Here is a 23,227-nt window from a genome sequence, read left to right as displayed (position 1 = left end):
ACAGTCAAAGGTTTAATCACTTGGCCTTCATTTCTGTTCCCAAACAAGTGTCTATTTACACATGCATAGTTCAAAAGAATGCAGTTCTTAATCCCAACCTGCATACAATGGCATCAAAAGGAAAAGGCACACATCCTCACACATTTCTGGATGTCAATAAAAGGTGTATCATCTAAAAATATCTGTTTCACATTTTCAAGTCCATTTCCAAATAAATAGGAAACCAGCCACCACATGCATGACAGTATCAAACTGTTAAATAAAAAGGTATAAAACAGCTTATTATGTTACCTAAAGCATCTGAGTTGTTGTAACATACACTGTTACTAATAACAGAGGGCCAACACATGAGGATTCACTGTCTGTGAATTTAGTCAAAGATCTCTGCATTCCATTGTCTACAACATTAGGCCTAAATGCTATAAAGGACTTTGGCTTAAAGATCCAAAGGTTCCTAATAGGACAGGTCCAAAGACATGGGTGGCAGTGTGGTTGGGATCTCCAGTGGAAGCTCTGAGAGTGGGAGAGTGAGGTCTCTGTGGTGGTGTCTGTGGAAGTAGTGTTCCTCAGAGGTTGCTTCTGAACTGAAGCCTGATACGAGGTGAGGTCCGAGGGGGCAGGAGGTGAGTCTCTCAGCTTGCTGGTTCTGGGGTCCGTTCCATGTCCGGGGGGGCCTCTTTCATCCTCTCTCGGCCCCGCTGGAGAGTGTGTTCGGTGGGGCCGAGGCGGACGATCTTCCCACTGCCAAGACACTCATCCCCTTTGTACAGCACAGCAAACTGGAGGGGTGGAGAGAGAGAGAGCTGCTTACTGGTGGAAGCGAAGGCAGGGTTCCCCCAATAGTTTGAACAGTCAACTTTGAACAGTTGATGACCCCCTAACTCATGGCACCCTCTCAAAATGCCAAAACTGTGCTCACACACGCACGAGCGCGCAACACGCACACGCACACGCACACTCACACTCACACTCACACTCACACTCACACTCACACTCACACACACACACACACACACACACACACACACACACACACACTCCCCTTTCTAACGCCTCTCTATTCATCAGTACACATTCTGGCTTTGAGCCCAGAGCTGAGCAATAAAGGAGGCACCGCCATATTGTTTCTTGGAGCAGTGGGTTATGGGATAGCACATGAAGAAAGGGGGCTAATCCAAGCGTGGACGAGCCCCTTTTGTGCTCTGACGGAGGCTGGATCTAATCCCTGTCACGGAAACCAGACACGCTGCAGCAGTGCAGATGGCACAAGCTCACACAGCTGCAGAATTACATGGCTGTACGTCTAAAACCTGACCTAGAGAAAAAGCTTCTCTTTTTTTTGGTGCCAAGTTCTTAGCTAAATATACTCAGAGGACAAAGTGAGTTTTGAGGTCACTCTGTCCGTAGCAAATCTTAATTATAACCTGTTCACTTGACATGTCAAGAATCCTTTTTTCAATTATCTGGATAGCCGATTTTGTGATGGCAGCTCATTGTAATTGCCTTTGCGACTGGTGGCGACAAGGGAGGCAGATTTAATGTGTAGCCCCTTTACGTTGTAAAGGCTTACCTTGTTTTTCCTCTATAGATGCCGACGCAAAGAGAGGTTTAAGGTTCATTCTAATACAGATCGAATTTGGGGTTAAGTAGAATCTATAGAGAGCTCACCTGTCCAGGTGTAAGGGCTCTGACTGGACGGGACAACATGATCCAGACAGATCCATCCATGTTCAGGGTCACTGTGCAGGGGGCTGGAAAACACACAGCCATATTACCATGGTTACCATAGTTCCATTACAACGACTTCATCACTGATAAACTGTAGCGTATGCTGGCCTGTTTAAATACTTGCTTCATCTAGAAAAACTGCATTATTTTCCTCCATCCTCAACAATGATAAACTACTGAATCCTTCCGTAACAACATATAGATGTATTGTTGTTACCAGAGTGATGACAGTGTTGCTACACAGGTACTGTATAGAGCAACTTAATGTCATGTTGTATCGATAGATAGATAGACAGACAGACAGACAGACAGACAGACAGACAGACAGACAGATAGATAGATAGATAGGTCGATTGGTAGATAGATAGATAGGTAGATAGATAGATAGATAGATAGGTAGATAGGTAGATAGGTAGATAGATAGATAGATAGATAGATAGGTAGATATACATTATAGATAGATAGATAGATAGATAGATAGATAGATAGACATTATAGATAGATAGATAGATAGATAGATAGATAGATAGACATTATAGATAGATCGATAGATAGATAGATATATACATAGATAGACATTATAGATAGATAGATAGATGAGGGCCACTTTGACTCACTGAGGGGCATCTGATGCATGAAGCGGAAGTGACACTCCATCATCTGGGTCTTGACCAGCTCAGGGGGCGGGTCCACCGTGATCCAATGGAAACGATTGGTCCGCATGGTGTCCCTGAACAGCGCCGGGTGGCTGGTGGTCGGGGCCTGATGGTGGAGACCGAGTCCATAATCAATGACATTAAAGGACATTAAGGTGAGGTCAAATAGGATGGGAGAGTAGGAAGAAAGGTGTTCACTGGGGAACAGGAACAGCCCCTCTCACCACAAACACTTCTCCAGTTGATATGTCTTTGTCCACCACGAACAAGGCATCCCTCTGGCCCCCTATCCTGGCCCGCTGGCCCAGTGTCAGGGTGAACCAACCTGGGTGGAAGAGAGACAGGGATCGAGAGGGAGGGAGGGAGGGAGGGGTAAAGAAAGAGAGAGAGAGGGAGGGAGGGAGGGAGAGAGGGGGGTAAAGAGAGAGAGAGAAAGAGAGAGAGGGGGAGAGGAGGTGTCATTACAAGAATTATTTCATGAGGATCAATAATGTTTACAACAAACATATACAGCACTACTGATAGCAGAGCAGCATTACCTTTGTGTTGGCCCATAACCTTCCCATCCTCGATGGACACAAAATTCCCAGGCTTGGGCTCCAGATACTGACAAAGAAAATCATTTGCAGATGACGTCATTACACATATAATAAATATGTGTGTTTATTCATTGCCTTGGTGAGTATACCATTACAAAGTTAACATTCTGTGGATTATTTATTACATACCTGTAAAATAAAATCCTCAAAGTTCCTCTCTCCAATAAAGCAGATGCCCATGCTCTGGAAATAAACAAAGAGGTAAACAGTGTTGCTGTGAGTTCATCCACCTGATAATAATATATATTATATGATATATTATATCTGTAGTGGAAGTTATAGAGCAATATAATGGATTTGGACAGGACAAGCAAAAGTCAGTCTTGAGAAAGCAAAGAGCGAAGAGACAACGTTATTATCACCTCCTTCTTCTTCAGGACATGATGGAAGCCCGCCTCCGCCGCCATCTTCTTCACAAAGTCTTTGGTGAGTCCCGCGAGGGGGAAGACTGTACGCCGCAAAGCATCCTGGGAGACCTGGCTGAGGAAGAACGTCTGGTCCTTAAATCGATCCGCTCCTTGGAACAGTCTCACCGCTGCAATGGAGAAATCACAGCGTTAGCGATCCAGCAAGACCAAGAACATCGCTGTCAATTATCACTCCTGACATGCACTAGGAGTATCTACCCTCTGTCATGTCCCCAAATACATCCACATGACCAAAGATCTGATCAGACTCTATGAGTATATCAAGTATAATTGATAAAGAGGAGTATGAGGGTTGTCTAAAAAGAAGAGGATAGGAGGGCAGGAGTCTGTTCGTACGGTTTCTGATCTCAAAGCGGTCTCTGAAGAGAGTTGTGGGAGGGGCCGTGTGTTTCTGATGGAACACGTCTTCATCTTCCTGGGAGGTCCTAGCGTAGTGACCTGTCGCCATGGCATCGGCACCTATAGAGAGAAAAAACAATGTGAGCCTTAAAGGGATTGCACATGAAATCTGTCTCCCTTGTGGCCATAAATTGCAATTGCAATTACAATGAGCTGCCATCATAAAATCGGCTATCCAGATCAGTGATTCTCAACCCTCTCCTCGGGGCGCCGCAGCCGCTCCACATATTTGATCTGTTCCACCACCAGCACACCTGATTCAACTAATCAAGTACAAACCATAATTGCTTTGTGCTTGATTAGTTGAATCAGGTGAGCTGGTGGTGGAACAGATCAAATATGTGGTGCGGGTGGGGCGCCCCGAGGAGAGGGTTGAGAAACACTGATCCAGATCACTGAAAAAGATTCTGACACATCAAGTGAACAGGTTATAATTAAGATTTGCTACGGACAGTTTTGATTTGCGTTCTTTCTGCAAAGAGCTATGATTTGAGAACAGAGTGGCTGTGTCAGCCAGGAGAAATCAATATTCCAATACCATAGTAAATAGAAACATTGCCGGGGAGCTATTACTTTTAAACACTATCATGATTCTACAATCCCTGCAGATTTAGATTCAAGGCCATTATATGATGTAGTACAGTGAAAATGCTATGTTTACTACAGTACAGATTCAAATCATTTAATAGTATTGACATGTAATAGTACACTTGGTCCTTATACGTGTATCATCACATACCCAATGAGTTGATGGCATAATGGTAGAAATGGTTGAATTTAATGTACTTGTTACACATTATATCTGGATTGGGAGTCCTGCCCCTCTCATATTCCTTGAGAAGATTGCTAAAGAGGAGACATGAGACTTGGGATTACAGAGAATCAATCAGATCAACACGCAGTCAGACAGGTAATCATGGTGTCATTTCAAAATGCATATTTGACACATAGCACTCAGATTTTTGGGATCTGAGAAAATGTTGCATCGAAGGACAAGGTGGTTGACATAGTGCGGTTATTACCTGAACACTTCATGCCAGTATTCTTTCACGTAGGACACTTGATGGAAGGGGATGTCCAGTGTCTGACACACTTTGTAGGCGTCTTCACAGTCCCGGTCGGAAGTACACACCCCCTTTTCATCCATGGAGTCCCAATTCTTCATAAACACTCCTGTCACGTTGTACCCTGTAAATAGCACAACGAGTCAATTGAAACATTATACGTGCAGTAAAATAAAGCAATGTTGCCATTAACTTGTACTGTCTCTGGCCAGTGAGGTGTGCATTGAGTGCATGGACACACACAGTGCGTGAAGGAATGTCATACCTCTTCGTTTGAGTAACAGCGCAGTGACAGAGCTGTCAACCCCGCCAGACATCGCGCACACGACATGTCTCACAACACCCATGATATTTACAGTTATTTACAACAGAAATATGGAATTGTAATTGTTTAATTCAAGTAAGTATGGTAAAACGCTTCATTTTCTGTAACAGAAGCGGCCATGTTGACGGTCCGTTATAAAATAATGTTCGACTAGAAACCAGGTGCAAGACGTTTCAATGGGCCGACTTGTGTTTCCGCAGTGCCTCAGTTCTGTAACACTGTAAACATAACTGTGTTTGCAGCTGGACACATTTACAAATCTAGTTTGCTACCTAGTTGTTACACATTTACAAGGTTGGTAGACAAGTAATAATCGATACGGACGTTTGTTACTTTGTAGGTGGAATGTTATACTTGTTATAAATCTGCAATAACGTGACAGCACCCTGAAAACTTGCTGCATATGGTTATTTAGTGTTCATGACAACATTAGGCTATGTGGCATAACAATCTCACATCACTGTTTCAAGAAGATGTTAATGAGTGGTCTTCAAGTGTAATATAGCCTAATGCTTTATGCATAACATCATTAATTGTCTTAAGATTATTATAAATTATTGTTTGTTTGAAATGACCAGCCAGACCCAAATTCCCCATCAAATCAATGCAATGCAGTTGTTGTTGTTGTTGTTGTTCTTGTTGTTGTTGTTGTTGTTGTTGTTGTTGTTGTTGTTGTTATACATATTTTAGAAAATCTACTCTTCTGTATGGTTGTCCCACAGCATGGGGGAGGTGTCAGGGAATAGCATCACTCTGGAGCTGTTGAGGGAGGCCAGGGAGACTGTTAGGACCAGTCCCCTGGGAGTCATCAACACCCCTATGATCCCATGGTGCCAAACCACACTACCTCTCAATGTCCCCTGCAACATCCACATCAAACTAGAGAACATGCAGAGAACAGGTGCGTTGGTTTCCATAATTACATGCCTCTTGAGTGTTTGATGAGGCCAATTCTAGGGTTGTCCAAGACAAGACAAGACAAGACAAGAGGGACTTGAATTGAAATCTTCCTGATGAGGTCTCAACCTTCCTGATGAGGTCTCAACCTCAACCTGATGGTTGTACGATCCTACAGGGCTACTGACAATTCAGCATTACTGACATTATGGCATCACCATTGAATCCAACACTGATAATTGACAAGTTATACAGTAACAATTGCTTTATTTCCTCAACTGAAAGGTTCCTTCAAGATAAGGGGGGTGGCCAATCAGTTTGCGAGGAGGCCGAAGGGAGGCCATTTTGTCACCATGTCTGCAGGGAACTACGGGAAGTCATTTGCGTACGCCTCCAAACACTACGGGTCAAAGGGGAAAGTGGTGATGCCGGAGACAGCCCCCGTATCCAGGTCCACACTCATACAGGCAAGCAGGGTTCCCACGGGTCCTTGAAATCCTTGAAAGTTTGTGAATTTGAGAGGAAAAAAGTTTTTGAAAATAGACATGGGTCATTGAAAGTGCTTGAATTCTCCTCTCTCTCTCTCTCTCTCTCTCTCTCTCTCTCTCTCTCTCTCTCTCTCTCTCTCTCATATATATAAATGTTACGGTACATGTGGGAAAACTAGGGTTAGGGTTAGGTGCTAGGGTGACTTGGTACATGGTGGCATGTCTAACCCTAACACTAACCCTAACCTTAACCCTAGCACCCTAGCACCTAACCCTAACCCTAGTTTTCCCACATGTACCATAACATATATATATATATATACAGTATATATATATATATATTCAAAAAATATATACTTAGCTCGTCAACCTAGTAAATACATCTCTGTATTGCTTAACTTTACACATATTTCACAATATATTGTTTTGCTGTGCTGTGGTAGAGAAGGCAAGAGACCATCTTGTGTTCACACTTTCAAGCCTCCCTTTTTAATTGTTGTCTGTGAGCGGAAAGTATATAAATTAGATTTAGAATTCTCATCTAGATCTGTCTCAAACTATGCCGTGTTGGGTCCTTGAATTTCAGGGAAGTGAGTCTTGAAAGTCCTTGAAAGGTGCTTGAATTTGATGTTTCAGAAGGTGTGGGAACCCTGGGCAAGGCTTAGCTCACTGATAGGTTGTCCCTGAGTGTTCATGGGAGGCCTACCTATAGTGATAATCGAATGCAGTTTGTGCTGTAACTGGTCTCTGTTGTACCTCCTGAAATCACAACAAAACACAGAAAACAACTCCACTTGTTACTCAGATGACAAGTGGGCTGTTCTCTTCCCATCTGACGACTTCCCATCTGACAACTGACAAAGATTTCGTTCTTCACCCGACGGTTTTGTTCAACGGCATTATCTACATTTTCCTCAGAGTTTCGGATCAGAGGTCGAGCGAGTACCGACGTCCTCCCTGATGACCGTGGTGAACCGCTGTGTTCAGGAGGAGGGCATGACGTTCCTGCACTCCTACGATGACCTCGATCTGATCGCTGGGCACGCAAGGTACCAGTCATCAACACAACAATCTTCATATGAGCCTTCCTTATGGGCAATGGAAATACAGTACTTCCAGTGAATGTCTCAGTAAGAACGGGTCAACGTCAAGCTAAATGAAGCACTTAATATGCACATACTGTGTACACAGACATCACAATACACACACACACACACACACACACACACAGTGAACATAAGCACTAACTGAAGTCCCCCCTCTGTGTGTGTGTGTGTGTGTGTGTGTGTGTGTGTGTGTGTGTTTGTGTGTCGTTATGTCTCGCGTGTGTGTGTGTGCTGGCCTTGTTGGCATAATATATATAGTCTTGGTTTTGAGGTGCTGGAGGTGATGGCGGAGCCTGATGTGGTGGTGGTGTGCTGTGGAGGAGGGGGGCTTCTGGCTGGAGTGGCTGCAGCCCTCAAACTCTCTGGCTGTGAGAAGACTAGGATCTATGGAGTAGAGCCAGAAGGAGGTACAGTACAATTACACCACATCAACAACATACAGGGCTTAGCGTTTAGATCTGTAAATCTAGTGTGTTCTGATTTCTATTGAGTTACAAGTTACACTGATGTTACAATGATATTGTCATGTTGTTAATGAAGGGTTGATAGTTGGACGATGTCCATTAACCTTTGCTTTGCTGTGTTTGTGTTGTTTAGCATGCACCATGTACAAAAGTTTCATTGAGAAGAAGCCCGTTGGCATGGACACCAAGAGCATCGCTTCAGGTCTAGCGCCGCCATTCGCTGGTACAGTTACTATTCCCTTAATAACAGAAGCCAGGCAAGCAATTATTATATTCTTGACAATGGGAGCACCCAAAAATACCCGTACTATTTGAAACCAAATGAAGTTAAATGAATTGAAATTCAAATGAATTACTAATTGAAATGTATCTGGGATGAATCGTCATCTACTTCTATCTGTCCTGACCCCCTGATGTGGTGTGTCCTCTTACCTGACCCCCTGGTGTGTTGTGTCCCCTCTTACCTGACCCCTGGTGTGTTGTGTCCCAGGCACCCTGCCGTATGAGCTGTGCCAACGCTACGTAGACCAGATAGTGCTGGTGAATGACGAGGAGATCAAGATGGCCGTGTCGACCCTCTACAGGTCAGGCCTCCTGGTGGAGCCGTCTGGGTCTGCAGCGTTCGCTGCTGTCGCTAATGACAGAATACCCCACATCGCTGGGAAGAACGTAGTGGTCATCCTCAGTGGGGGAAACATCGGCAAAGACGAGCTGGCAAACTTCCCCGATTAAATTAGCACCAAGCATATTAATAAGAGAGTAACTATGTATTGGAAGAAACTCTGGGGGAATTATGCATTGTTGTTTTCTCTGCAACGTTTACGGTTTTCTGTTTATGTTATGTAGATTTGAATACAAATAAACAGCACAATAATATTCAGCATTAATAACTTGTTCATGTTCAGTGTTCAAATATGGTCACTCTACTCTCAGGAGCTCCTCCATTAAACTCTATGTTTCAATTTAGAAAGTGATAGGTGTGGAAAATAAAATCTATAGCTCTATGTTTGCCTGACACAATATATTAGGGCAACTCCTCCGTGTAAACTATGAGGCAGGCCAGGTAAAAATACTGTTAGGGCTGGTTTCCCGGACATAGATTAAACCTAATCCCTAGGCATCTTCAACAGAGATTTTCTGTTGATAATGTTATTACATTCAGGACTAGTCTTAATCTGTGTGCAGGAAACCAGCCCCGAGTGTATCATTCTAAATTGTCTTTAGATTATATAATAATAAAAAATAATCTTAATAACAATTTAATATTACAATTTCAAAGGCACAGTGCCTGAGGATCTTAGGCTGCACAGAGGCTCGTAGATTAAAATGTCAGAAAGAGCTGTGTGAGCAGCCAACAGTTTCCCATGTAATGAACTATGTCTAGGATCATCCTCCAGAGCTTGAGAACTAGTAGTCATCTGTCACACTCACCCTGCTGTATCCTCCAGAGTCCAGAGTCATCATCACCATTTCTCTCAGGAAACCACTAAGGGATAGTAATAATATGTTTGTAATACCATGGTAAGTTATTATTATACTGCTAGCTACAGTGGTAAGTTATTATTATACTGCTAGCTACTGTGGTAAGTTATTATTATACTGCTAGTGTAGCCGGTCTAGGCTGACACACTGGATCTCTGCGTTGTGTTAACAATTGAGACGGACAACTTCTTGCCGGACAGTAGAGGGGTTTATTCTGTTGCATACACACACCTGTTGCACACAGAAATAGAATGAGCATTCACAGCATACACTGGCTCTCACGACACACCTTCAAGAAGAAATGAACAATTAATTTTCTCTATATAACGTCGTCGATCATTGATCGGCAACAACACTATAATAGTTTGCCTAACTGGCCATCGGATTTGTGCTCCTAATATCTAAAAAGCACTACGGTTTTCTTATTTTATCGGATTAAAGGAGCAAAGACCAGAAATTCCCATTGACCACCAGTCAAACTTCTACTCTTCTATCACCCAAAAAGGGGCGTGGACATTACGGGAGGGGAAAGTACCCGGATGCGTTGCTCTGCAGTACCGATCTGACCACGTGATTAACCTGTTAGAACGGTGTTCAGGGTTGCCAGATGGGGCGGATTACCGCCGAATGGGCTACTTTTGATAACACTGAGCTGGATAAATGGCATTTAGGTTGGGCTGGATAAATCGCATTTATTATTATTATTATTATTATTATTATTATAGGTTTGGGCTGGATAAATTGCACTTAGGCGGTATCAAAATGTCAGTGCCTGAAAGTTACAAAATGTATGAAGTTAAAACACACCCTAGCTCTACATACAATTCAGGAATTCAGGTTTTTTTAAATTTTATTTTACAAACATCATTGGCAACAGACATACAGTTTAGGGGCAGGAGATGGACACCTGCCCAATAGTCAATAGCGGTTTTCTGACCATATAGGTTTTGATTTAGCGGTTTTTAGACTGTGGTTAGGCTGGAAATTGTCGATCCCACCTGGCAACCGTGGACGTCGGTGCCCTCCCGCCTAAACACGCAAAGCTCTCTGAGGAGAAACCTTCTTTTTCGTTCTACTGTTTCTTGTACATTTCAAACGCACGAAATGGCTTATCTGAAGCAGTTAGATGTCGAAAACTTTAAGTCTTGGCGAGGGAAGCAAGTCATCGGTCCTTTCAAGAGGTGTACTGCCATTATCGGGACCAACGGCTCTGGTAAATTTAACTTAGGAAGAGTTTAGGCTAGCTAGCTCATAGCTAGCACTGCACTCGGGGTCTAGTTGTGTGTGTGTGTGCGTGTGTGTGTGTGTGTGTGTGTGTGTGTGTGTGTGTTTTTGTGTGTGTGTGAGAGAAAGAGTGAGGAGGTTGTGTGTGTGTGTTTGTGTGTGTGAGAGAAAGAGTGAGGAGGTTGTGTGTTATGCTGCGTGCGTTCGTAAATTCGCTCTGAGAGCGCCGGAGCGCACAACTGGGCTCAATGTCATAAAGGGACCAAGTCATTTGATTGGATAAGAGGCAATCCATGAGTGCTGATTCCAGATTCCAGAGCGAATTTACGAACGCAGCCATGAAATTCTGCCCCGTCAACTCTCCTCAGGTAAGTCTAACGTCATGGATGCCCTGAGCTTCGCCATGGGGGAGCGCGCGGCCGCGCTGCGCGTGAAGCACACGCGGGACCTGATCCACGGCGCAAACACCGGCCGGCCCGTCTCCAACACCGCCAGCGTCACGCTGCGCTACTGCCACGACGACGGGGAGGAGCGAGCCTTCACCAGGAGCATCTCAGGTGTGTGTGTGTGTGTGTGTGTGTGTGTGTGTGTGTGTGTGTGTGTGTGTGTGTGTGTGTGTGTGTGTGTGTGTGTGTGTGTGTGTGTGTGTGTGTGTGTGTGTGTGTGTGTGTGTGTGTGTGTGTGTGTGTGTGTGTGTGTGTGTGTGTGTGTGTGTGTGTGTGTGTGTGGTGTGTCAGGGTTCCCACGGGTCCTTGAAATCCTTGAAAGTTTGTGAATTTCAGAAAAAGAAATCAAGGTCTTCAAAGTTTTTGAAAATAGACATGGGTCATTGAAAGTGCTTGAATTCCCCTCTCTCTCTCTTTAGATATGGCTTAACTTAACACAGTAACTTTACACATATTTCACAATATATTATTGTTTAGCTGTGCTGTAGTAGAGAAGGCAAGAGACCATCTAGTGTTCACACATTCAAGCCTCTCTTTTTAATTGTTGTCTGTGAGCGGATAGTTCCTATTATATCAATTCTCATTTAGATCTGTCTCAAACTATGCCGTGTTGGGTCCTTGAATTTGAAGGAATTGAGTCTTGAAAGTCCTTGAAAGGTGCTTGATGTTTCAGAAGGTGTGGGAACCCTGTAATAATTCGTTGGTATAGTAAAATGGTGGTATGCGTTATGGTATCATGTCTATATACTACGTTTAACCCTATACCCTATACGTATACGTGATACATTTTTTGGACGAGTTTTTCGGACCTCAAAATGGGTGAACACTGAACAGTTGAACGCAGTACAGCGAAAACATCCACCGGATGGCAGAATAGGTCTATCTAATTGCGTACAACATGGTTTCCAGGATAAAGAGCGCTTTAGTGCAAGTGAAAATGGTAAACAAGCCCAGAACGTTTTCTATCCCCATTCTTTGCTATTTTAGCAACGATTAAGGTAAGAATATCAAATTTTTACTAATATCCAGCATCTTGCTGAACCAGTCAAAGACCCAGGAAATCATCGTGGACTTCAGGAGGAAAAAATCTGAGGTCCAGCCCCTGCTCGTCGATGGAGGGAGCGTGGAGAGAGTCTCAACCCTCCGATTCCTGGGGGTGCACATACAGGATGACCTGTCCTGGAAGACCAACACAGCAGCCATCATCAAGAAGGCACAACAGCGGCTCTACTTCCTGAGAGTCCTCAGGAAATACCACCTCAAACAGGAGCTGCTTGTGACCTTCTACCGCTGCGCAGTGGAGAGCATCCTCACCTACTGCATCTGCGTGTGGTTCTCCAGCTGCACAGCCGCAGAGAGGAAAGCGCTACAGAGAGTCGTGAGATCGGCCCAGAAGATCATCGGCGCCCCCCTCCCCTCTCTGGAAGAGCTGTACAACACACGCTGCCTCAGGAAGGCCTCCAAGATCTCCAGAGACCCATCCCACCCTGGGAACGAACACTTTGTTCGGCTGCCCTCTAGGGGTGTAACGGATCACCTAACTCACGGATCGGATCGTGTCACGGTTTTTGAGTCACGGATCGGATCATTTTTCGGATCAACACAAAACATTTTTGTTTTTATAAAAACTGCTTTTTCCTTGAATTCTGTAAAAACACCACTTTTACTATGTGACAAAAACCAACAACATTCAAGATGTCAAAACTGGTAATATATATACTGTATATACATACATATACATACATATATATAATATATATATATATAACATATTCTACACTCAAACATTACATCATTACGGTATACTGAAATACACTCAATTTAAATGATTTTTCTTTCGAAAAAAGGGGATACATTTCCGCATTGTTGAAAATCAACGACACATCGCTAGTCAACTAACACAGCTTGTTTTGTGAGCCTGCTAACAATGTAAAGGAGTGTTGTAGTTAACTAAGTAACAATGTAGAGTAGTGTTCTAGTTAACTAGGTAGCAGTGGGGATTACTAACCAAATCCATTGCATTGTTGCAGTATTTTGGCTTGACTAGCGAGTTTGTGTTGTGATTCTCAACAACGTTGAAACATAGTTCCGTGTTTCAAAAGAAAAGTCTGAGCGTTTTGATTGGTTGCCCATATGCGGACCAAAGCTTTAGAACGTGTCACATACGGTGTGATCGGCTACATGACAGTTTTTTCCTGTTTCCCAGGGAACTCGTCTGAGTACCGTATCAACGACATACACGTCTCCCTGGCCAAGTACACAGAGGAGCTGGAGAAGATCGGCATCGTGACCAAGGGCAGGAACTGCCTGGTGTTCCAGGTGAGAGACATACTGTAGTGACCAGGTGTTCCAGGTGAGAGGCATAGTGACCAGGTGTTCCAGGTGAGAGACATAGTGACCAGGTGTTACAGGTGAGAGACATAGTGACCAGGTGTTCCAGGTGAGAGACATACACTGCGTTCCAAATTATTATGCAAATTATATTTTTCTCAGATTTTCCTAAATAGTCGATGCAAATGACAATTAGTATAATTTTCAAGTCATCAACCGTTAGAGTATAATTCAAATGTTAATGAACAAACCTCCCAATGATAACAGTATTTTTTTTAAAATAAAAAACTCAAAATGCACTGTTCCAAATTATTATGCACAACAGAGTTTAAAAACATTTTATAGGTTGTAAAGAACTAAAAATGGTAATTTGATGAATTTGCAGTATTAGGAGGTCATATTTACTGAAATCAAAAGCTATTTCAAACAAAAACATCTTAACAGGCCAAGTTACATGTTAACATAGGACCCCTTCTTTGATATCACCTTCACAATTCTTGCATCCATTGAACTTTTGAGTTTTTGGAGAGTTTCTGCTTGAATTTCTTTGCAGGATGTCAGAATAGCCTCCCAGAGCTGCTGTTTTGATGTGAACTGCCTCCCACCCTCATAGATATTTTGCTTGAGGATACTCCAAAGGTTCTCAATAGGGTTGAGGTCAGGGGAAGATGGGGGCCACACCATGAGTTTCTCTCCTTTTATTCCTATAGCAGCCAATGACACAGAGGTATTCTTTAAAGCATGAGATGGTGCATTGTCATGCATGAAGATGATTTTGCTACGGAAGGCACGGTTCTTCTTTTGTTCTTCTTTTTGACCACGGAAGAAAGTGGTCAGTCAGAAACTCTACATACTTTGCCGAGGTCATTTTCACACCTTCAGGGACCTTAAAAGGGCCTACCAGCTCTCTCCCTGTGATTCCGGCCCAAAACATGACTCTGCCACCTCCTTGCTGACGTCGCAGCCTTGTTGGGACATGGTGGCCATCCACCAACCATCCACTACTCCATCCATCTCGACCATCCAGGGTTGCACGGCACTCATCAGTAAACAAGACTGTTTGGAAATTAGTCTTCATGTATTTCTGAGCCCACTGCAACCGTTTCTGCTTGTGAGCATTGGTTAGGGGTGGCCGAATAGTAGGTTTACGCACAACTGCAAACCTCTGGAGGATCCTACACCTTGAGGTTCGCGGGACTCCAGAGGCACCAGTGGCTTCAAATACCTGTTTGCTGCTTTTTAATGGCATTTTAGCGGCTGCTCATCAGATGAATTTGTCTGGCAGAAACCTTCCTCTTTATGCCTTTATCTGCACAAACCCGTCTGTGCTCTGATTCAACCACAAATCTCTTCACAGTACGATGATCACGCTTAAGTTTTCGTTAAATATCTAATGTTTTCATACCTTGTCCAAGGTATTGCACTATTTGACGCTTTTTGGCAGCAGAGAGATCCTTTTTCTTTCCCATATTGCTTGAAACCTGCGGCCTGCTTAATAATGTGGAAAGTCCTCCTTAAGTAGTTTGGGCTCACCTGGCAAACTAATTATCACAGGTGTCTGAGATTGATTTCAATGATCCAAAGAGCCCTGAGACACAATACCTTATGTAGCCAGTGGAATATGCTACTTCATAAATATAATTCAGATAGGCTAGGAAAAATCACAGAAGAACAAAGGTCGTCTCAGGGAGCCCAGTGTGTGTGAGTGCCAAAGTTATGAGGAGACGAGGTAAAGTTCATATGAATGTTTATATAAGAGAAATTAGAAAATAAGAAATAAACAAACCAAATATAGATCAAATATAAACCAAATGGATCAAATACAGGCATGATAATCGCTCACCTTTCGTCGAAATTAGCCGTTTTGAATCCAAAATAGGTGACTTCCCTGAATCATATAGATCCGATGAAAAAAGAAATTGGGGGGGGGGGGGGGGGGGGGGGCGGAGCGTCCCATTAGTCTGGAACGCAAGTTGAACGTTCGAACGATAAGATTTTGATGGGCCGTTGATGGCCCTACCAGGGCTACAGAAAAGCGAAGCAACGTAGCGAACAGGTGCGCAAGCGTGAAGGGCTGAAACAGTAATGTGCGCGTGAAACTCCTTGGTGAAGAAATTGGTGACAGAACGTCAGCCGAGGTTTTTGTATGCTGAGAGAAGACAAGGACTGAAGTCGCAAATACTGAGATAAGAATGTAACGTTAACAAAATACAAATTGCTAGCTAACGATAGATGGCTAACTTTGGTACTAACATTTGGTACTAACATTACTAAGTGCAGTACAGATACAGTACAGATAACTACTAATGTTAGCGTTGTCAGCCTATTTTGCAAGCTGTTAGCCCCTTTCACACATAGTTCCCTGTAAATTAAATGGAATCGCAACCCAGGTTCGCCAGTGATTTTTGCCGTTTAATGAGCTAAATGCCCGAAAAATATGATGATGAATACATATAAAACTGAGGTATGATATATGGCAGATATATATGGCAGTCTCAGGCGCCTGTCACGTCTCCAGTAGCTACATTAGAACTTTGCATCCTTTGATACATATAAGGATCTTGTAACTTCGCAAACAATGGCAAAATTTAAATAGTTTACTCTATGTTCAACTGGAAAAGGTAGTGACAGAAGATTTTCGTGTTTTGATTTCGCTGGGAGTTCGTTAAAAATGCCTTTCCACCAAAGAACCGTGGAGCCGCGCCGTGTGAGCAGGCTGAGGGTCATACAATATTTGTATATTAAAGGCAACGCCGCGGCAGTTGAACATAGGAGTAAACTATTTCAATTCTGCCATTGTTTGCGAAGTTACAAGATCCTTACATCCCGCCATATGTATCAAAGGATGCGAAGTTCTAATGTACTGGAGACGTGACAGGCGCGTGAGACTGCCATATATGTCATACCTCCGTTTTATATGTATTTATCATATTTTTTGATATATAACGGAAGTATGATATATGGCAGATATATGGTATATATGTGTTGAGCTTGGGTGCACATGAATCGATTCGCGTATGAACAATAAGTAAAGCAGACTCGGTATTCTCTTCAGCATTAGGACGTACCTTCATACAAGAACAGAATAACAGTGCGACTGCTACCGTAGTACACAGACTAAGGGCGTCATCAAATATATACAGTATATACTATATTATTATTATTATTATTATTATTTTGCGCGCCCCCCCTGCAGTACCCCCCACGCCCCACAGTTTGGGAAACACTGTACTAGCTTATATTAAAGCTGCACTGTTGCGCATTTCATGAGAAGTTTTCAGTCTAGTTTCTTATACAACATATGTGTATGTTTACATGTGAACATGTAAAGATACTTTATTTGCACTTAATTATACATTCATATTTTCGTTTTTGTACAGAAACAACTCACTAAAATGTACTATTGCATAACTGATTTGGAGGAAAAAAATCCACCTCTACCCCCCCATTCGGTACCATGCCATATCGTGGCTTTTGCTGAAATGACGCCACTGGTCTCGTAGCCTATTGGAGTGTGTGTGTGAGTGAGGGAGAGTGAGAGGGAGAGCTTTTGTGAGCCCGCATGTATGATGTGTCTCTTTCTGGTACCCCAATAATCTTTTTTGGCTCTCAGTCTCCGACTGCCCTAGCAGGATCCGGGTCTCATATCCTTCTCACCTTTTTCATCCCGACCTGTTTTCATGCCTGAAATATAGATCAAATATAAATCAAATATAAATCAAATATAAATCAAATATATCAAATATAGGCCTTTACAGTTATACAATTTAGTCACACAAATACAATGTACAATGATCAATGTTCAATGTAGTCACAATTCACAATTCACACAGTTACACAATTTAGTCCGTACGTTATTCACAATTTAGATTCACACTTCCATAATCCATGTTCAAGTGGGAAGGTTAGTTTCCGTCCTACCACACAAAAGTTCCTTTACGGAAGTTCCATTATTAGTTCCATTCCATTCGGTTCAGGGTTAGCTCGCCATCCAATAAATCCAACAATCCATCCTGGTCCACAGGTATGAGGTAGAAAAGAGGTAGAAGAGAGGTAGAAAAACCTGACCATTGAATCTCTGTTCTATTAGTCAAACACCGCCGTAGTCACCACGCCAAACACACCAGCCAGCTCACAGGTAGAGAGGGAGTGACAACTCGCGACCCGGATGTTATAGGCGTGCTGTGGAATTAGGTAACCAGTTGCTGCTGGGTATTGTAGTTTTAACCATGGGTTACACATCCATGAGTTAAATTGAAAAAATCAAAATTAAATGTTTTTGACACTTAAATGCAATTTGCATAATAATTTGGAACGAGGTGTAGTGACCAGGTGTTCCAGGTGAGAGGCATAGTGACCAGGTGTTCCAGGTGAGAGACATAGTGACCAGGTGTTCCAGGTGAGAGACATAGTGACCAGGTGTTCCAGGTGAGAGGCATAGTGACCAGGTGTTCCAGGTGAGAGACATAGTGACCAGGTGTTCCAGGTGAGAGGCATAGTGACCAGGTGTTCCAGGTGAGAGACATAGTGACCAGGTGTTCCAGGTGAGAGACATAGTGACCAGGTGTTCCAGGTGAGAGACATAGTGACCAGGTGTTCCAGGTGAGAGGCATAGTGACCAGGTGTTCCAGGTGAGAGGCATAGTGACCAGGTGTTCCAGGTGAGAGGCATAGTGACCAGGTGTTCCAGGTGAGAGACATAGTGACCAGGTGTTCCAGGTGAGAGACATAGTGACCAGCTGTTCCAGGTGAGAGACATAGTGACCAGGTGTTCCAGGTGAGAGACATAGTGACCAGGTGTTCCAGGTGAGAGACATAGTGACCAGGTGTTCCAGGTGAGAGACATAGTGACCAGGTGTTCCAGGTGAGAGGCATAGTGACCAAAGCTAGGATCAGGTGTTCCAGGTGAGAGGCATAGTGACAGAGGTGGAGTTGGTCTGGAACGCAGTTGCTTCTTGTTCAAACGTTTGTTCATGGCGAGCGGAGTTGAGAACATGGCAACAATTTGAGGAAGCCCCTGATTGCTACAAATCTGCATTGTGGGGTCATTCATTCTGGTATTTGGCATTGAATAATATTGAATGAATACAATGAACAGAAGTGAGCAAACTTATGGGAATTTCGCAACCCTAATTGTAAGTCGCTTTGGATTAAAAGAGTCTGCTAAATGGCAAATTCAAAAATTCTAATTAATAAAGAAAAAATAAATGCTGATAAGGTTAACGATGCCTCTTTCTCCTGGGGACACAGGGGGCGGTGGACACCATGAAGAACCCCAAGGAGCGGACCAAGATGTTCGAGAGGATCAGCCAATCGCTGGACCTGGCGGAGGAGTACAACAGGATGAAGCAGGCGCTGCAGGAAGCCAAGGAGGAGACGCAGTTCCAGTTCAAGAAGAAGATGACCATCACCAACGAGATGAAGCAGGTGTTTCAGGAGAAGGTGGAGGTGAGAGAGGAGAGGAGGCAGGTGTCTCAGGAGAAGGTGGAGGTGAGAGAGGAGGCAGGTGTCTCAGGAGAAGGTGGAGGTGAGAGAGGAGAGGAGGCAGGTGTCTCAGGAGAAGGTGAGAGGAGAGGAGGCAGGTGTCTCAGGAGAAGGTGAGAGGTGAGAGAGGAGGCAGGTGTCTCAGGAGAAGGTGAGAGGTGAGAGAGGAGGCAGGTGTCTCAGGAGAAGGTGGAGGTGAGAGAGGAGGCAGGTGTCTCAGGAGAAGGTGGAGGTGAGAGAGGAGGCAGGTGTCTCAGGAGAAGGTGGAGGTGAGAGAGGAGGCAGGTGTCTCAGGAGAAGGTGAGAGGAGAGAGAGGACAGTATTCTACACCATGAGCATCAACTATCTGCTATATCAGCTTTTAGGACTGTTGTCGGCATTGGTAACTTTGGCTAATGTTTCCATTTGAGCGATGAATTGAGTAGAGATAATCCATACTCATGAAGCATATTTACAACTTTTATTAAAAAGAAAAAAAAGGGGGGAAATACTGACTTAGGCCACATGGCTCCACCCTAGTAATAAACCATTATCCCACTCCTGCTTAGATGAAAATGCTGATTTCTATCCTATCGCACTTTTATGCAAGTCGTAAACTTGAATTGTAAACTTATGCACGTTTTATGTGTCTCTTGAACTGTTCTTAAACTTGAACTGTTGGACTGGCATTTGTGAGCCGTGGCCTGGGTGCTGAGCTCCAGTGGTGAGTGTGTTGTTGTGTGATTGTGTGTTTGTGTTTGTGTGTGTGTGTGTTGTTGTGTGATCGTGCATTGTATTTGTGGCCACGAACTGTGGAAACTGAATTGCCCTTTGGGGATAAATAAAGTATTCTGTATCTGTAACCCTAACCCTAACACCGTGACTGACTGACCCCCCTCCCCTCCTCTCTCCCCTCCTCTCTCCCCACCTCCCTCCCCCCCCCAGGCCCAGAAGTACCAGGCGCTGGTGGACGAGCAGAGCCAGCGCCGGGTGCAGATGAGCCTGTTCCAGTTGTACCACAGCGAGCAGGCGAGCCGGGCGCTAGGGGAGGCCCTGGGGCAGCTGGGGGGGGCCGCGGCTGGGGGGAGGGCAGACCTGGAGGCCTGGGAGGGGGCGGTGAAGGCCCAGAAGAAAGACCACGGACGCCTCGCCAGGGAGCTGCAGACCATCGAGAAGGAGCTCCGGTGTGTGTGTGTGTGTGTGTGCGTGTGTGTGTGCGTGTGCGTGCGATTGTGTATGAGAGAGAGAGAGAGATAGTTAGTATGTTAGTTAGTTAGTTAGTTAGTCAGTCAGTCAGTTAGTTAGTTAGTACATTAGTTAGTTCTGTCCGTTAATTTGCGTTTATTTGAATGGAAAAGAATGTTAAGGTCCTAATGTTAAAAATCGACATCGACCCCTCGGAAATGATTATTCGAATAATCGATTATTCTGTCCCATCCCTAGTAACTAGCTTGTTTGTTTGTTTGTTTGTTAGCTAGTCAGTCAGTCAGTCAGTCGGCTAGTTAGTTAGTTAGTTAATTAGCTAGCTAGTTACTTAGTCAGTCAGTTTGTTAGTTTGTTAGTTAGTCAGTCAGTCAGTTAGTCAGTTAGTTAGCTAGCTAGCCCAGACTCCTCTTCTAACGCCCAGCGATCCTGCATGATTGTCCCTCCCCAGCGCCCAGGAGCAGAGCCTGTCCCTGCAGTAGCTAGTTAGTTAGTTAGTTAGCTAGTTAGTTAGTTAGTTAGTTATGTATGCCCCCCTCCCCCAGGGCCCAGGAGCAGAGCCTGTCCCTGCAGTAGTTAGTTAGTTAGTTAGTTAGTTAGCTAGTTAGCTAGTTAGCTAGTTAGTTAGCTAGTCAGTTAGTTAGTTAGTTAGTTAGTTAGCTAGTTAGTTATGTATGGTCCCCCCCCCCCAGGGCCCAGGAGCAGAGCCTGTCCCTGCAGTAGTTAGCTAGTTAGTTAGTTAGTTAGCTAGTTAGTTATGTATGGTCGTCCCCCCCCAGGGCCCAGGACCAGAGCCTGTCCCTGCAGCGGGCCCAGCACATCAAGGCCCGGGTGAACACGGCCCACCACCTGAGGAAGGCTGGGGAGGCGCAGGAGGGGTGGCAGAGGAACGCCAGGCAGCAAGGCAGCCAGCAGCTCCACCTGGAGGAGCTCCGCCAGGAGAGGGAGGAGCTGGAGACGGCCTGGAGGAGCTGCAAGAGGGAGGCCCGGGAGGAGGGGGCGGGGGGGGCAGGCCTGCAGCTGGAGGAGGAGCAGGTGAGGGGGTGGGGCAGGTGTGTGTGTGTGTGTGTGTGTGTGTGTGTGTGTATGAGAGGCAGGCCCGGGCGGGGGAGGCAGGCCTGCAGCTGGAGGAGGAGCAGGTGAGGGGGGGGGCAGGTGTGTGTGTGAGGAGGCCGCCCAGCACATCTTCAATGGTTGTCATGCATATAAAGGGCTCTACATATGTAGGCATGATCGAATCGTGGATCTGATTTCAGAGGGTGTCGTTTCCATATTCAGGCCTGCCGCAACGCTGTACAAACACTCCACTGTAAAGCGTAGTATGTTCAGTCTGTAAAGCCTAGCATGTTCAGTCTGTGCAGCCTAGCATGTTCAGTCTGTAAAGCCTAGCATGTTCAGTCTGTAAAGCCTAGCATGTTCAGTCTGTAAAGCCTAGCATGTTCAGTCTGTAAAGCCTAGCATGTTCAGTCTGTAAAGCCTAGCATGTTCAGTCTGTAAAGCCTAGCATGTTCAGTCTGTGCAGCCTAGCATGTTCAGTCTGTGCAGCCTAGCATGTTCAGTCTGTAAAGCCTAGCATGTTCAGTCTGTAAAGCCTAGCATGTTCAGTCTGCAGCCTAGCATGTTCAGTCTGTAAAGCCTAGCATGTTCAGTCTGTAAAGCCTAGCATGTTCAGTCTGTAAAGCCTAGCATGTTCAGTCTGTAAAGCCTATTATGTTCAGTCTGTGTAGTGACGATTCAGAAGTGTTCTCTAATATTTCATCAAACACCCCCGATGCTGTAATCACAGAGAGGTGCTCATTCTAGAAGTTGGCTGCACCTTTGACCATAGCCTAGAGCAGGGGTCGGCAACCTATGGCACGCGTGCCAGCAGTGGCACGCGACAGCTTAAACAGTGGCACGCAAGCAATAAGTGCGAGAATGGGAGAATGTTTTATTTTTATTTTTATCTTGGCCGCGTTCGTAAATTCGCGCACACTGGGTTCAACCTCACAATGGGACCAAGTAATTTGATTGGACTAGAGGCAGTCTCAGGGACGCTCCGGCGCTCTCAGGGCGAATTTACGAATGCAGCCCTAGTCTCTCATCCACTCCACGAGAGTCGTATTCTGGCGCCAATTTTCAAAGTAAAATTCTGAATTCGATTCGATACAAGTGTTATGGGGTGTTCACACTTGACGTCTTTTTTTAGAAAAAAGCGCCGTCTTCAGCGCCTTTTCGCCGTCTTTTTACATACAACCCATGGGAAAAAAGCGCAGCCACCGCCTTTTTCCCAGAATGCATTTCGCACCGGCTAGCAGCGGGCAATTTAAATCGTCCATTTTAACCTCCATTGGCTAAAAGCTGTAATTTTGGCAATACAAGTGTTAACATGTCATTTTATGAAGTTTTAATGTTTTCAGGCGAGAAAGTAACCATATATATTCCCAAAATGTATCCGGTTTATCATAATAACCTGTTTATATATCTGATCTGACGGTTTTTTCGTGTTCTGTTCGCTAGCTGCGTTCGTAAATTCGCCCTGGAAATCTGATCAGCACTCATGGAATGCCTCTTGTCCAATCAAATTACCTGGTCCCTTTATGACGTTGAACCCAGTGTGCGGTTAGGTGGCTAAGCTGCGGGAAAGTTTTGGACCGGTTTGTCTGTTACTTAAAGTGACCAAGTACCACCCCCAGATAATGGAGTTGAGCAAAGGAAAACAGGGCCAGGGATCACATTGATTGTTAGGACTGTTTACATGGCTTTGCATACATAGCTCTTTGCTAAAAAAAATAAAAAAATTATGTTGTGGTTGGAATAAAAGAATAAAATGTAAGTAACAACCAAATAATTATATAAATATAAATTATAATTCATACAAGTAAGACCCTTGTATAATCACCATCCAGTTAGGGCTACTTATTAAAATGATAACCATAGGGAGC

At 44.4% G+C, this 23,227-nt stretch overlaps 3 protein-coding genes across 3 annotated transcripts in view; 2 read left to right on the top strand and 1 right to left on the bottom strand.

Moving 5' to 3' along the window:
• Positions 1-632: 632 nt before the first annotated feature.
• trmu (tRNA 5-methylaminomethyl-2-thiouridylate methyltransferase) lies at positions 633-5,221 on the bottom strand (the record flags this gene model as incomplete). Its single annotated transcript, XM_080537427.1, has 11 exons — positions 633-779; positions 1,669-1,751; positions 2,346-2,490; positions 2,609-2,709; positions 2,924-2,990; positions 3,113-3,166; positions 3,346-3,518; positions 3,748-3,870; positions 4,550-4,656; positions 4,833-4,998; positions 5,140-5,221. 11 exons carry the CDS (start codon positions 5,219-5,221, stop codon positions 633-635), a joined length of 1,248 nt encoding a protein of 415 aa, XP_080393553.1.
• A 208-nt stretch (positions 5,222-5,429) lies between these two features.
• LOC308164602 (L-threonine ammonia-lyase-like) lies at positions 5,430-8,929 on the top strand. Its single transcript, XM_080538678.1, has 7 exons — positions 5,430-5,493; positions 5,922-6,100; positions 6,382-6,563; positions 7,503-7,633; positions 7,949-8,097; positions 8,288-8,377; positions 8,645-8,929. The coding sequence occupies exons 2-7, from the start codon at positions 5,923-5,925 to the stop codon at positions 8,884-8,886; spliced, it is 972 nt and encodes a 323-aa protein (XP_080394804.1). The 5' UTR covers positions 5,430-5,493; position 5,922; the 3' UTR covers positions 8,887-8,929.
• A 1,811-nt stretch (positions 8,930-10,740) lies between these two features.
• Positions 10,741-23,227, top strand: part of LOC308164191 (structural maintenance of chromosomes protein 1B-like) — a gene marked incomplete at both ends in the record, with an annotated part of 49,253 nt that continues 36,766 nt past the window's right edge. The window contains 6 exons of the mRNA XM_080538334.1: positions 10,741-10,849; positions 11,229-11,417; positions 13,513-13,625; positions 18,887-19,126; positions 20,046-20,284; positions 21,083-21,287. Coding sequence (XP_080394460.1) covers positions 10,741-10,849; positions 11,229-11,417; positions 13,513-13,625; positions 18,887-19,126; positions 20,046-20,284; positions 21,083-21,287 — 1,095 coding nt within the window. The remainder of the gene's footprint in view (positions 10,850-11,228; positions 11,418-13,512; positions 13,626-18,886; positions 19,127-20,045; positions 20,285-21,082; positions 21,288-23,227) is intronic.

The sequence above is a fragment of the Nansenia antarctica genome (assembly GCF_963989245.1).
Source record: "Nansenia antarctica genome assembly, chromosome: 8".
Lineage (NCBI taxonomy): Eukaryota > Metazoa > Chordata > Actinopteri > Argentiniformes > Microstomatidae > Nansenia > Nansenia antarctica.
The sequence above is the reverse complement of the archived record's forward strand: the minus strand, read 5'-3'. Positions and strand labels throughout refer to the sequence as shown.